Raw genomic sequence first — 14,630 nt, forward strand, 5'->3', positions numbered from 1 at the left:
CCACAGATACGTTTCAGTCTTCCTTACTTCAAAGGCGGACAGTCCCCTTTCAAATCTGCTCCACAGCGACGGCATATCGCGACATCAGCCTCCGCGCCCTTCCAGATCTTCCTTGGCCTAGCTGTCTGTTGGGCCCAAGGCCGCCTTGTTGATACCTCACACCAAAGTGTTTGGGTATTTCTAACCCACCGTAAGCCACAACGACAGGACAGCATCAACCTTCGTCCATTGACTTCACGGCAACATGGTCCAACCCATCTTCGGTCTCCTTGACGCCAATCATCTCCCTTTTCTCCTCTGCGCCCTCGTCGGCCTCTATCTCACGATCAAACTCGTTCAGATCGTCCAGACCACAATCAGCGCTCGTCGTCGTTACAAAGAAATCCCCCAGTTGCCCCGTCATCCAGTATGGGGCCATTTGGTCAATATGGGCGAAAAGCTCAACCCGGCTCTCAAAAGGCATCCCGACTATGCCTTTGAAGAAATCTGGGAATCACTTGGCCGACCTCCAGCATACCTGATGGATCTGCTTCCCGTCGACACGGTCTTTTTGATTGTCGCAGATCCGGATATCGCGGAGCAAATCACCCAGCCTAATTCAGTCTTCAAATATTCTCTCCCAAAGAGCGATACCTTGATGTCCATGTATCGCCTGATTGGCTTGGAATCCCTGATCATTGCCGAAGGAGAGGAGTGGAAGGTCTTGCGAAGGCGGTTCAACAAGGGTTTCTCCCCACAACATCTGCATACGTTGGATGGATTGATTGTGTCCAAGACTCGCGATTTCATTGATCGGTTGAAACAGGCCGCCGCAAGTGGCGAAGCGTTCAGTCTCAAGGACTACTCACAGGATCTAACGACAGACATCATCACAACTGTCGCCATCGAGAAAGATTATCATGCTCAGACAACTCCAGACGGCGTGGGATCAAAAGGCCCCTTTGGTCTTCTCACGGCATCGAGGCTGCTTTCGAAGCTGGTGTACCCCATTGGCAGGGGATTCAACCCGCTGGTCTATTTTGATCCTATCAGACCAACGAAATCGTGGTTCTACGAGCAGGTGTTTAATCGCAACTTGGCTAAAGTCATCCGCGAGCAGCTCGCCGCGGAGCAGAAACAGGTGCAAGGGTCGGCCAAGTCTGGCGCAAACGACAACAGTCAGTCCAGATTGCAAAGGTCCATTACGCGCCTAGCCTTGTCAGGGCTGACCCCAGACGAGGCACTGATCCGCAACACCGTATCACAAATCAAGAGCTTTCTGTTCGCCGGGCAGGACACGACTGCCACTCTTATTCAATGGCTCTGCTTCGAGCTCTCCAAAGCTTCGTGGTCACCGTCCGCGGCAGCCATTCTCGAGAAACTGGTTGAAGAACATGATTCGGTCTTTGGCAAAGAGGGAGGCCCGTTCAACGCTCTGGACATCCTTGGCCGCACAGATGAAGATTCTCGTAAAGAGACCGAAGCCATTCTCGGCAGTCGCCTACCCTACACGACAGCCTTCATTAAGGAGACGTTGCGCCTACATCCCCCTGCATCTACGGCGCGACGGATCCCCGAAGTCTCGCCTGAAAATCCAACACCGGTAATGTTAAAACTGCGCACAACTAGTGGAGAGGAAAAAGAAGTTCAGGTCAATGGCGTAAGAATTTACGTCTGCGGATACCTGGTTCACCTGAACAAAAAGGTCTGGGGGGAAGATGCCGCGGTCTTTCGCCCTGACAGGTGGCTGGATGAAAAATACGTGGCGTCTTTACCAACCGGGGCGTGGCGGCCCTTTGAGCGTGGTCCGAGGAATTGTATCGGACAGGAGTTGGCAATGGTGGAGGCTAAGGTGGTGCTTTGTGCCGTGGCAAGAGGTTTCCAGTGGGAGAAAGTAGGTTATTCAGGGAAAACGCAGAAGGCAGATATGGAGAGACCGCGAGGGGATGGCAAGGATGATGGTGAACGGGAGGTATGGAGCGTTAATCAGGTCACGTCTGTGCCGGTGGATGGGATGACGATGAAGGTTCAGTTGCGGACGTGATGTTGTGTGAACAGACTGAGATTCATAGGGATGGCGTAGATGAAGCGAGACTTTCTAGTGAGTCATTTTCCAGCTTCGACTGATGTGCTTGACTTGAATGTCGTACTCGGGATGTGTGTGCAGGTGCGCAACATGGTAGCCTTGCTGGTCTCAGGCAACAAGGCTGAGAGTGGCTGCGTGGCTCGGGCCCGAATACTATTAGTCAGCCCGAGCGGGAGGGATCTACTTTCCTCCAGACCCCGGAGATCGCTGCAACGCGTCCCTCCGTCGGCGCGGACTTGGTTGTCAGAAGCCGATAGAGCATCAAGGATCTGCTTGACGATCATCCCAAGGAATCTTGCCCCCCAAATTTATCCTTTCATCAGCCAGTTGAATTGCATGGCCATCTAGGCACCGAGAATAACGACAGCCCAGAACCTCTTGTCGGTGTCCCTTGTCCCTCCTCGAAACTCACGCCATGGTCGCCACATGGCGCAGGCACCCAATCGAATTGCTGTGTCTGCCACCACTTGAGCCTGTGGCGTCCAATACTTCTGGCAACTTCGAGCTGCGTCGCCGCCATCGTCGCCTAAGCTTCTTGGAGGGTGTATGCGTAGGGAATGCGTTTGCCTAGGCGGCGGGGTAATCACAGCTCGAGGTAATGTTGCTATAAAGGATATTCCGACCTGTGCTGTGGCTTGCCATCTCTTCTATCATTATCATTTCTCACTCCTTTCCTGCATTATCTATCACTGAAGCAAGCAAGATGCCTCCCATCTACTACTTGAATCAACCACCTCATCCCTTCTGGGACTTTGTTGCAGGGATCGAAGATCACCCTTTCTTCGCCCAACAGCGCCGACCTGTCCCAGCGACTCCACCACTGCAGCCCCCTCGTCCAGGGGCCGAACAGTCTCAAGCGCGAGCACAGGCTTCTGCCTCTGCCTCTGCCCAAACCAGCGAGAAAGCCAAGGGCAAGCAATCCGAGACCAACGTCGACGACCCTCCCGAAGTCGACCCTTCAACTCTTCCATCCGAAGGTAAGAACGTGCCGTTCCGTGGCCGTGGCCGGTTCGGAAAAGCCTTCGAAGACAAGGACAACAAAGACAACGCCGAAGAAAGCAACAGTGGCCGTCGAGGTGGACGTGGCTGTCATGGCCATCATGCTGCCCACAACCCTTGGGCAGGACCGCCTCCATTCGCGCCCCATGCATTTGGTCCCCCTCCATTTGGGCCTCCTCCCTTCTTCTTTGGCCCTCATGGCCCCTTCGGTCAGCATGGCCCCCCGGGACACGAAGGTGCTGAAGGCCATGGTCCCCGTGCTGGGTTCCGCGGCCGCGGAGGTTTCCATAGAGGCCGTTGGGGACCACACCATCATCATGGACCTCACTCACGCTCACCACCTCGCGGCGGCCCCTTTGCCGATGGTCGAGCAGGTCAAGCACCCGGCTTCGACCTAGGCAATTTCCTGAACAACCTTGGTGAGCGTCTTGGGGTCGACTTGACCTCTGCCGCTGAAGGTCTGGGACTGCGATCCCCGCGCTCGACCGAGACCGACTTTGAGCCAAGAACCGATATCTTTGATACGGCTTCGGCCTACATCATCCACCTTTCTCTCCCTGGTGCCAAGAAATCCGACGTGGGCGTCGATTGGGATGGCGAGAAATCGGTCGTGCGTGTCGCTGGCGTTGTCCACCGTCCCGGTGTCGACGAAGAGATGATGTCACGCTTGGTCGTGGATGGTCGCAAGCGCGAAACCGGCGTCTTTGAGAAAACCATCCGCTTGGGAACGTCCAAAGACCCTGCCAACGTTGACGTCGAGGGCATCACCGCCAAGATGACAGACGGCGTTTTGATCATCCACGTGCCCAAGGTTGAGAAGACTTTTGAGAAGAAGGAAGTCCACGTCGGGGGCAGCTCGTCCCCCTCGCCCGTCCGGTTTGACGAGAGACCGGAGGACGCATACATGAACGAGAAAGACCTGTTATTTGATGCCGCCGACGACGAGGACAGGGACATGTACGACGCCGAACCTGCGGCTATCCCTCATCTTCAAAACAAGGCTCCCACAATCCAGCATTCTTATCCGGTGGATACCACAATGGGGGAGACGGCAGAAGCGAAAGAAAGGCGTCGTGAGGCTAAGGAGGAAGAAGCATGGCGAGACCGCGACGACCGCTCCGAGACGGTCGGGTGCGAGGCTCCCCACAACGAAACGACGGAGACCCTTCCTAGGTATGAGCCAGAGGATATCAACAGCCAAAGCCATGCTCAGGCTCAACAACAACACCAGCACCATGCCAGTGTCGATGAGGAGGACAACTTGAGCGACTGGGAGAAATCCGGCTCCGAGGACGAGGGCGAGTACGTCAAGATCAATGTCGACTAAGCCACTGCGTGTCACTAGGGCGTGGAGCATACCTTGGATTAGGATGTCATTCTTATTAAATACGATTCGATAGGGAGAGTTGCTTGCACACGTCTTGGGTAGTTATTGATAATTCATATGGTCGAACCAAAAAAACAAAAATACGGACACCATCCATCTACATATATATAGTTGAGAAAAAAAGAAAATGGAACTAAAAAAAGGAAGCGAGGGATAGCTAGGCTCTCGTTTTATCATCGTCTACACGTTTTACCTGTTCCATGCATTCCATCTAGTCATTCATTCCGGTCATTGATTCATCCCCTTTCCCTTTCCTTCCACTTCCACTTCCTTCCTTTGCCACCTTACTTAGGGTAGTCGCATCGCGGACGTGCAGATCCTCCAAAGCCATCCACGTCGGTGTCGGTATCGTAGTCGATTCTGATCTACAACCCAGCGCAGCAAGACCATTTTCAAAGTCAATGTCAAATTGCAGTGTCAATCTCAGTACTCGGTACATGGATCGATGGGGACGTCGACCCTCCTTCCGTATTTTCGTATTTTTCTATTTCCCTTTTTCCCACTAGTTCCTCTTCTTCTATGAAAAAGTCCCCTGTCCCGTCGCCTTCACTGGAGAGGAAGGGATCCAGATCAAATAAATTAGTGTAATAGTGGTTTTCTCGGAATCTTTCTTTCTTTCTTTTTTTTCTGTCTCACAAAACCAATCTCTTGTCTCACTCCCTCGCTCCCTCACTCGCTCACCAGTTCTAGTTCTAGTATCTGATACCGAGTTCATCTCTGCCTCTCCTCCTCCTCCTTCCACCCCTTTCTTCCGGGTTCACGGCTCTTCACTCCCCCAAAACCTCCTTAACCACCTCCGCAAACGTGACGTTCTCGCCATTGACCCACTGCGCACTGACCTCCTGATACGCGCCGTCCCAAAACATGGTCCCAGCCAGGTTCGGCAGGTCCATCGCCCTGACCCGCCCGAGGATCGACTTGTAGGTGGCGACGTCGACGTAGCCGGACCCGGCGCCGGGGAAGGCCGGGGTGCCAATGAGCAGACGCGGGGCGGTGATGCCGTTGTTGATGATGTGGAATGTGTTGACATCTCCACCTGGAGAGGTGGAAGAGGAGCCAGAAGGGGCGTCCCGAGCATCTAATTCGACAGATCTCTTGCTCCTCGCCCTTCGCTGGGTTGTCGGGGCAGTATTACCGGCGAGGACAAGGTCGTCGGACCAGGCCCGTAGCGAGTCGAAGAACCCCTCGCCCGCGCTGAGCTGGCACGACGGGTTATTGTAGAACTGCACACTAAAAAAATCAATGTCGTTGAGCAGGCTCGCCACGGGCACCGACGCATCGGGCCGCGGACACTGCGGCGCGGCTGAGAGGTAGTACGCCTTGGACGGGTCGGTAGCCATGAGTTGTCGTAGAGTCAAGACTAGGGTCGGGATGTGCGTAGCGGCAGAGGGCAATTCGTTGTCTATTTCACGGCACCATAAGATACTCGGTTAGTTTTGGAGACGTCGTCCAAATGGATCAAGGTTGGGGGTGGGGGAGAAAGAGAAAAACCGGAAGTGAAGAAGTGAGGAATGAGGAATGAGGATCAACGAGTCCACAACACACAAACAGCTAGAAGTCACCCCCAGGAGAGAAAGGATTTAGAAGGGCTAGAAGAAATAAAAAAAACTCACCAATATCAATCCCATCAAGAACCACATCCCCATACGGCCTCAGCGGGGTGAGGGTGGCATTCGCTGTCCCTCCTAAAAACAGGCCCCAAAGGGTATTGGCGACCTCGATGGCCTTGTCGTCGCTAGGCAGCGTGAGGTCTCCCACGGACCCGCCGAGGCTGAGAAGGACCTTCTTGCCCTGCCGCTGACACGTGGCGATCTTGCTGGCTAGGCCGTCGCCCACGCAGTCGAGCAGCTTCGTGGCTCCCACAGCCTGTTGGGCCGCGTTGGGCGCCCAGCAGTTCGAGGCCATGTTCATGGCCGGGTATCCCCCGCCGTCACCGCTGACGAGATGCGTGACGAAGGCCATGATGACTATGTCGACGGCCGGGTCGTTGCAGACCTGGGTCAGCGAGATGATTGGAGTCAGGTCCGTTTGCGAGTAGTAGACCACATTGAGGTCTGAGGCTTGTGGGTTAAACGTGGAGATGGACGTGGCAGTCGTCGAAGAGGAGGATGATGGGATCGAAATTGAGGGCGTAGAGGTGCTTGGGCTTGACGTCGCATAGCTCGTCAGCATGGTCGACGACGGAGGGGGAGAGTGAGGGTCGACATTGGTGATGGGCAAGATGGTGGGGTGTGGTTGTGACTGCGTGGACGTGGCGAGAGAAGGCGACAGTGTTGCAAGCGTGAACTGCGACGCAAGCAACTCGATCAGCTGTTCGATGGCGTTTCCAATCTCGCCCACTAACTCGTTCAGCTGTTCCGAAAAATCTTGTGAAGGATCCAGCCGCTGACTGCGAGCCAACGGTCTCCAATACCCAGCACGACCTGCTCGAAATATCACGTCTCTCCGTGACCGCGCCGCTCTGGACGGCGGAACATGCTGTGCATGTGACAGCTCGATGGCGTCCAAGGTGCTGCGCAGGCTGGCGGCGATACCTTCCCAGTCACCTATCGAGGTTGATGCGAGAACAGAACTGATACATAAAGCGACACAGAAGAGCAGAAATCTGTAAGAAAAAGCCACTGCCATTTTGATGTTGACGAAACGGTCTGACTGAAAGGACAGAAGCACGACTTGGACTTATACCTTCAAGAGACAAACATGGGCTGGCGGCTGGTTTGATCCGAGACACTACCATACCACAAGAGAGCTGGAGAAAAGGCATGTCAAGTTCAAGAATGATGCTCGGTGCTCGCGGGAAGGAATGTGGCGACCTGGATGCTGGTGGTTGTGTGTTTTGTCCATGCTCGATGGCATTCCAGACCATGACACCAGCACCAGCACCAGCGCCAGCGCCAGCCTCAGCACAATCACCATCACCATCACGCTCAGGTCAAGACGGGACGCTTCATTCTGTGTATACTGCGAGGGTTTCAGATCACCATCCAGTCATAGCCCGGTTGAAGAGACGGATGCAGATGCTGTCACCACTGAGAGTCAGACACAGATGAGAGGTTGGTATAGAGAGTATCGATGAATATTGCAACACTCCTGCTTTCACTCCTAGAGGAAAATAAGTCTGTGCATTACCTCACCAGTTTCCACCCAGCTTCCTGCAATATGGCAGCTGAGGCTCGGATTGCGCCCCCTTGCAGTTGGCATCATATTGGCACACCTCTTCTTGTTCCTGGCCACATTTGGAGAAACATCTCCCTTCGGTTAAGAGGTCCAACATCAATTGCCCTTTTGCACATAAATGCTCAACCTTCCGCAGAAGCAAGGAGATACTTGGTGGTTATCCCCTTGTCACTGCTAGTCGCCAATAACCGTCCAGCTCCCATACTGCAGCAATGCAAAGGCATGTGCCGCCGCGCAAACAGCGGCTGGCGCAGAGGATCAACTGCATCGATCGTTTTGTTTGCTGCTCATCGAGACTGCAATCGCCGTGAAGGTCATGGCGCTTTAATCAGCTATCTTGCTGGTGGCGCTAGACCATCTCAGAGACGACATTCTCCGTCGATCAGTGCCCCGAATTATCCCGGCTAAAATCTTCATCGAGTGATCAAATGCATATGTATGCGACGAAGCAGAACTTGTCGCTGCATCTTTAGCTTTCCGGCACTTTCCGTCCCTGCAAATGTGGAGTTAGCCCATCGTATAAAATAGTCCGTATATACTCCGACCATGCTTGTTGTGTGCCGGCGCTCTCTTTCGGTCCTAGCCAACAAATGAACCGTATGGTAGGATGTTTGAGTTAAAACCACTTCCGGCATTCGGCATTCTACCATACTTTTCGGGGCACGTCCTGTCAGCAGCTTGGACGCAAGACATATCCATGACTGCCCCTGCCCATAAGCTGAGAAGAGGCCGGTCTCCTCGCCACATTGATGCAGGTCAGGCCATCACCTCCAAGCGATAGCTACAGCAAAATAATTAGTCCATGTTCATCGCTGAAAGATTTACAGGGCTTGGATGCAGGTGCAAATCCTTCTGGAAGCAGGTACCCACCATTTGTCGCGTGTCCCCATCAAGCTGAAGGGCGCCGATTATTGCCCTGGTGGTCTGCCTCCATTGGGGCGTGAGACAGACGGAATTGGTGGCCGATCACGGGGAAGAATGGGACTGGCTGTTGGTTGACACTTCCTCACCATCCCTAGTCAGTCAGGCTTCTCTTCCGTCTTGTATTTTGCCAGCTAGAGAAATGTGCCGCATGAAGCATCCGAACTGTATATCAGCCTCGCACGTGACGGTCTTCAGGTGCGGCAGCCTTGTCGCTTGGGCCAGTGTTTTGTTGATGATGTTTGGCTGCACCAGTGGCAAGGGAGAGTCCCTGATTTCCTCCCAAGCCAAATCAGGCCCTGCTTTGGGCACCAGCGTTGAGTGAGGCAGAGGGCCAATTGCGGCCCAAGATACCTCGGGGAATTCCTGAGCACGTCCTGCCCCGTTTGTTGGCGCTCTATTTTGTGAAATGCCGAGAATCCTGGACACCAAAGACTTGCAAAGAAAGAGGAAGGCCTTCGATAGCGCCAATGTACCTCAAAGCGCCACGGGGATGCTAGGCATGGGTGCGAAGAAGGCAGCAGCCCCGAGCCGTGCCGAGTTCCACTGCGACATGGGCAGGGAGGAGTCAACCATTCAGTCGTGCTTTGACCAGCACGGACGCAGGACGCAGGACGCAGGAAGTGACTTGAACCACGACTGCTTTCGCAATGGCCCCGTCGGTACCCCCAGGTCGAAAGCCCATTGCGCGCAGGAGCTTCCCAGGTGGCCAGGACAAATCAGAGAGAGGGAAGGGCGCGCTTTGTGCGAGGAGCTGCAGAGGGCGAAGCATCTAGGTACTTAGGTACATTGGTGGGATCAGATGTACTCGCAAGTGGAAATTCAGACGGCGGAAGTGCGTCGATGAGTGGCGGTCTGTTTCGCACGAGTTCGCACATCAACGGCATCCCCTGTACCGTGTAGACTTGGGAGCCGACTGGAGAGGGTTTTGTGGTTGGAAGACGGTGGTGCAATTGGGCGGCTGCGGCGGTACGTACCTTAGAGATTCCTCCCCATCCTCGCCATCCTAGCCCACCATGAGGACAAGCCCCAACTCCAGGGACTGGAGACATGGTATTATATTTTCTGATACGGAAATCCTCCCAGAAAGGGTCTATTGCGGATCACTGCGTCAGTGCAGGGAAGGTCTCTTATGATCTGCTGGGGGTGAAACACCGTGTTACGTGGTCTAGAACCCTCGGTAGCCATGGGTCGAATATGGTTTCCTCTGGTGAATCTTCGGACATCACTACAGGGGTTTTGGAAGCGCTTCCCTCCTTGATGCCCAGGTATCCACTGACAGGAAGCGCAGGCATCCCTAGATCCCTCACCTGCAAGCCACGCCTCTTGTCGTCACATCTGAACATGCCTCTACACGGACCCTGCCAATCTTATCAGGGCGTTTTCCCAGTCATGCTCGAGACTACAGTTCCATATGCACGCAAAGGACCCTCAATGAGCGACGAGCGGAGTGCCGCAGGTGACGAATTGTGAGCATCCTAGCAAGCCTCGTTGCCAACTTGCAGCCTTGGTGAGGAGCCTACACAGAGTCTGCACAATTTATCGCGACAGGGAATCGGATCACATTTGTCTCCGCACTCTCATTATGCTGTCAACCCACCCCAAGACCCTCGCCTATGACTGTTGCACCAATGGCAACCTCACGACGTGATGCAGACACTAAGTCGTTCAAGGTGCAGACATCCTCCCCTCGACTCGACAAGAGAAAGATAATGTGGAGCCCTTGGACGGCGCGTGAGCTACGACGAGAAGACTCAAGAAAGGCAAAGGAGACTAGAATGGGCGTACGCTGGCGAGAGGATGCGAGCACAAGAGAAGGATTGTGGGCAACTTGCATTATGCTGTCCCACGCCAGCTGTAATAATACGAGCTCGACAAGTGGTTGAAAATTTGACCACTCATTCGTCTCCTGCGTCAAAAGTCAAGATCACGGAGATCAGAGGCTTGCCACGCCTGCGTGACACAGCAGCTAAGCCACCCACACCCCTCAGGCGTGGGCGGAAAGATGGAAATGTTTGAACTGCGTGCATTGGACTGCAATGTTACACGACATGAACACCCTCCATCGTTTATCAGGGACGTTGTGCGACAGAATAAGCTATCAACGCCTCTGTCACACAGCAGCTCCAGCTCCTGCATGAACAGACGAGAATACGAGGCTTGCAAAAAGCCGCAAGGGGATAGTTTCCGGGTCCAGAAGATGGGCAGACGACAATTGAAAGAGCCATATCGGGTGATAATGTGGCATCTACACATGTTATCTGCCGGTGGCAACCGCAAGAGGGGAGTGGGAGAAGAAATCGGGAGATTTCAATCCCTCAGAAATCCCTCTGGTTGTGAGTTCGCGCCGACCTGGTGTTATACGAGCCTTGTTATACAAGCCATGTAACTGCCAATCGAGAGGCCATCTTGGATTGACTCCAGGAGGCTCACGAGACAAGGAAAGGGAGTTTTGTTTTCGTAAGGAGTCCTTTTCTACCTGGAGTTTTCCACTCTTTCCAAGCTCTTGAACTCACACAGAAATGTGGAATTTCATAAGAGTCAAGCCAACATCCCTGGGAGAAAGGCTACCGCGTCTACAGGGATGGGGACTTTTGATGTTTCCGAAATAGGTTCGAGAGCCGATCGCCGCGGACAGTAACAACGGCAGCGAGTCAGTGAGTGACTGATTGACGAACGAGAAGGCGTCCAGGAGTGAAAGAAGAGAAGTTGAGTAAGAAGAGAATTCTGCTAGCTGCGTCGCAAACAAGACAGGCGCACACTCATTCACTTTCCCGCACTCTCGCACGCAAGAGCAGTTTTTCCATCACAGCTCAGGTGGTTTCATTATTATTATTGTTGTTGTTGTTGATGTTGTTGTTATCGCTGCTGTTCGGATAGACTTTCGGGGGTCTTTGGGCTTGGATTCCGATCCCACAAAGCGATCCTTGGTGGGACTGAGACTGGGACTGGGACCTGAAACTGGAACTGCCGGGCCGCCTGTGACACCTTGACACCAGCCAGGACAGAGATACGACGACAATCATAAATGCAAAGGCAAAGGCAAATGCAACCCTCCCCCTTCCCCTCCAACCCGATTGAATCATCCACGCAAATCCGTCGGATACATTTTCTGCGCTGCCGGGGTTTTTGTCTCCCATCATCCAATTGAAAAATTCAAGATACAGGAGGACCATACTGAAAACGACGACGAGCAGGAATCGATTATACGAAAACAGGATTCAATTTCAGTATTAGCCGCCCCAATTTTGGAATGGGAAAAACAAAAAGAAAAAAACTCGAGGAGATCTGTCTGTCTGTCTGTCTTCTGTCTGTCATTCGTCATGCTGTCCGTCATGTCCCGTCGCTCATACCCACAAAATATCCAGCTCGCTGTGCTTGCAGACCACGAAAAAAAGAAGAAGAGAAAATGAGTGATGAGAAAGCCCCTTCAATGCCCACCGCAAATCCGATCCCATTGCATTTCCATACCGTCATTCCAGACCACTGAAAGAAGGGTGGTCACAGTGTAAAAAAAGAATCAATCCGCCCATCCATTCATTTCTGTCCATCCGCTCCCAGGTTCATGCTTCGTTTCCCATATCCACCACGGCCCATCACGAGGGGAGAGAGAGAAAAAAGAAAAAAAAAAACTCGCTATTTACAATATCAAGTCATGAAGCAAGTCCCAAGCTCCCCCCAGTAATGCATATGTGAGCCAGAAGGAGCTTGGAAACCCCCTTCCAAGCCCTTGAAGAATGAAATGAACATGAAAGTGATAAAGTGTCTTGACCCCCAGTAAAAGAGCGTCCCAGTTCCCTGTTGTTTTGTTGTTGTTGTTGTTGTTGTTTTTTGCTGTGAAATCCAGCTCCTATCCCGGGGTAGTACAAGACACAAGTTTGAACTGTGCTGAGCTTTTGTGGATCGAAGGAAAATAGCCTCCCACCTTGCCGTCTGCCGTCCGTTTTGGTCTCAATTTTGACAATCTCCCATTTTGAACTTTTCGAAAGAATGTGCTTGATTTTAGAAAAAAGGAAAACCAATCCGACCGACTGTAAAAATCTGGAGTCCGCAAGAAAGATGTGTTGTGCCTGGTCTGATCTAGGCTCGATCACGGAGAAAATTCATTAGGAATATGAGGAGGGGGGAGTTATGCGGAGGGAGGTTGGTAGTGTTTTTGGTCGTTGGCATAGGTCATCATCTCGTCGTTAGGTAGAAGCTTTTCGTGCAACTTTTCGTCTCCAGATTCGTAACAGTGTGGTTTCTTTTGGCGGATCATTCTTCCAGAGTCGCTGGCGTCAGCGTTGGGTCGACTGCCCCAGGTGGTCTGGTACAGCAAGTTAGCTGCGCTCACGGAGTCCACAATCGTATCAACCAAACATACCACGCCCAATGTCACTACAGCATAGATTTTGATGGCTCCATGAAACCACCCAAAGAGTACAGAGACCGGCCACAGGAATATGTCGACCGGGTAGCGGACAAAGTGAGTGACCAGCTTGATGAACTTGGAGAAAATCATCCAAGCTGCAAAGGCATAGATGGCAGTCAAGGCTTGGTCAACCGGCCAGTCACGAACGCCCTTGATTAAACAGAGCCAGAGAAGTCCGTCCCCGAGAATGGCAGGCGGCATCAATGTCGTCATATGAACTGCGTACGCGCTGTACAGTTGTCGACTAATAGGAAGGGGACAAAGACAGTCAGTCGCCAAGAATCCTCTCGAAAAGAACCGAGGGTGGAAATCTCCCCAGCAAGACTTAGGGAAAAGGGTTCAACCACTCACCGCCAAATATGACGTTCAGCAAACATGCTGGTGAGATTGCTACGCCAATTGCTGCGCGCCCACCTCAAACATTGTTTGAGGAATTTCGGGTTGTCTTCGAGGGTGGTAAGCACTTCACATTCGGGATGATATTGCATGTAGGTTTCATGCCGATGCGAGACCATCCAGCGCGTAAGGAAATTATCGTCATCAGCGTTAAGCTGGAATTGGCCAAACCACCACTTCTCATTTGTGAATCCGTTGGTGAAATTCACGTCCTGGAGGATGCTTGTGCGGTAGGCACATGTACGCCCAGACAAGCATGGCACACCTCCATCGACGTGAGTGGTGGCCGCACAGTCGAAATTCCGACGCTCCAGGTAGAGTGCCCCCAGAAAGCCATAGATACGCTGAGAGAAGGTGGGACTCTCGGCCCGGCGTAGGCGCTGACAGGTCACCACTCCTCCGTATCTCTTGTCCTCGAACGGGGCCAGCATCCATTGGAGAGTCCGTTCAGGCCACGTGACGTCGTCATCGGCAAACACAATGATCTCGGTGGTGACCTCGGGGATGGCTCGAGCCATCTGGCGTCTCTTGTTGGCATGTTTGACCGACATGCAACGGATGCGGTGGTACTTGGCAGCCGGCATCTTTTCCATGGTCCGCTCTGCCTTGGCCAAGTTCTCGTCGATTGTGACCAGAATCAACTCCTTGGGCTCGTTCTCCATGATTGAGGCAATGGTTTTCTCCAGCTCCTCTCCCTCGCCGTCCAGGGTAGGCAAGATGACCGTGACGTCTGAAGGCCAAAGGGTGGGATTCTCTGGAATGGGAATCGGCTTGAAAGTCCAGAAGGCCCACAGATTGACAATGAGGCGGGCATACCGCCAGAGGCTACATTTGGTTAGTTAATCTGGCAGTTTCTCGATTTTGGCCGATGTTCCCCTCCACCCTCTCTCAAGGGTGGCGAGTCAGAGAAAAGCACTCACAAGTAGAAGACGAAAACCTTGAACCACGTCGTCGAGTCCATGACTGGAGGTGACAATGTGTCTTGGTCTCGTGTCACTTGCTTGGACAAGTTAATGACAAGCGGACAATAACGACAGTAAGAGTGGTGAAACCACTCAAGGACAGGCCCCGGAAGAAACAGGACGGGAGCAAAGCAAAAGACAAGAGCACAGATTATTGCGAGGACATGAAGAATGGTGTTGTGGGAGGATAATGAGAGACAGAAAGGAGGGAGATCAGAGCAAAGTGATCGAGGCAGGTGAACGATTGAAATAAAAAAAAATATGGGGAAGGACACGGAGCCTAAGATTTCAGGTCGACAGGACGAGAGGGTG

The 14,630-nt window shown here is 53.0% G+C and overlaps 4 protein-coding genes across 4 annotated transcripts; 2 read left to right on the top strand and 2 right to left on the bottom strand.

Annotated features, from left to right (window-relative positions):
- Positions 1 to 244: 244 nt before the first annotated feature.
- On the top strand, positions 245 to 2,023 carry AYO20_08593 (hypothetical protein; the record flags this gene model as incomplete). The annotated part of the gene is made up of 1 exon (XM_022646869.1): positions 245 to 2,023. The coding sequence occupies one exon, from the start codon at positions 245 to 247 to the stop codon at positions 2,021 to 2,023; it is 1,779 nt and encodes a 592-aa protein (XP_022497205.1).
- A 745-nt stretch (positions 2,024 to 2,768) lies between these two features.
- AYO20_08594 (hypothetical protein) lies at positions 2,769 to 4,391 on the top strand (the record flags this gene model as incomplete). Its single annotated transcript, XM_022646870.1, has 1 exon — positions 2,769 to 4,391. The coding sequence occupies one exon, from the start codon at positions 2,769 to 2,771 to the stop codon at positions 4,389 to 4,391; it is 1,623 nt and encodes a 540-aa protein (XP_022497206.1).
- An 827-nt stretch (positions 4,392 to 5,218) lies between these two features.
- AYO20_08595 (hypothetical protein) lies at positions 5,219 to 7,079 on the bottom strand (the record flags this gene model as incomplete). Its single annotated transcript, XM_022646871.1, has 2 exons — positions 5,219 to 5,853; positions 6,065 to 7,079. The coding sequence occupies 2 exons, from the start codon at positions 7,077 to 7,079 to the stop codon at positions 5,219 to 5,221; spliced, it is 1,650 nt and encodes a 549-aa protein (XP_022497207.1).
- A 5,599-nt stretch (positions 7,080 to 12,678) lies between these two features.
- On the bottom strand, positions 12,679 to 14,317 carry AYO20_08596 (hypothetical protein; the record flags this gene model as incomplete). Its single annotated transcript, XM_022646872.1, has 4 exons — positions 12,679 to 12,855; positions 12,913 to 13,189; positions 13,312 to 14,181; positions 14,277 to 14,317. 4 exons carry the CDS (start codon positions 14,315 to 14,317, stop codon positions 12,679 to 12,681), a joined length of 1,365 nt encoding a protein of 454 aa, XP_022497208.1.
- Between the last annotated feature and the right edge of the window lie 313 nt (positions 14,318 to 14,630).

The sequence above is a fragment of the Fonsecaea nubica genome (genome assembly GCF_001646965.1).
Source record: "Fonsecaea nubica strain CBS 269.64 chromosome Unknown Scaff69, whole genome shotgun sequence".
Taxonomy (NCBI): domain Eukaryota; kingdom Fungi; phylum Ascomycota; class Eurotiomycetes; order Chaetothyriales; family Herpotrichiellaceae; genus Fonsecaea; species Fonsecaea nubica.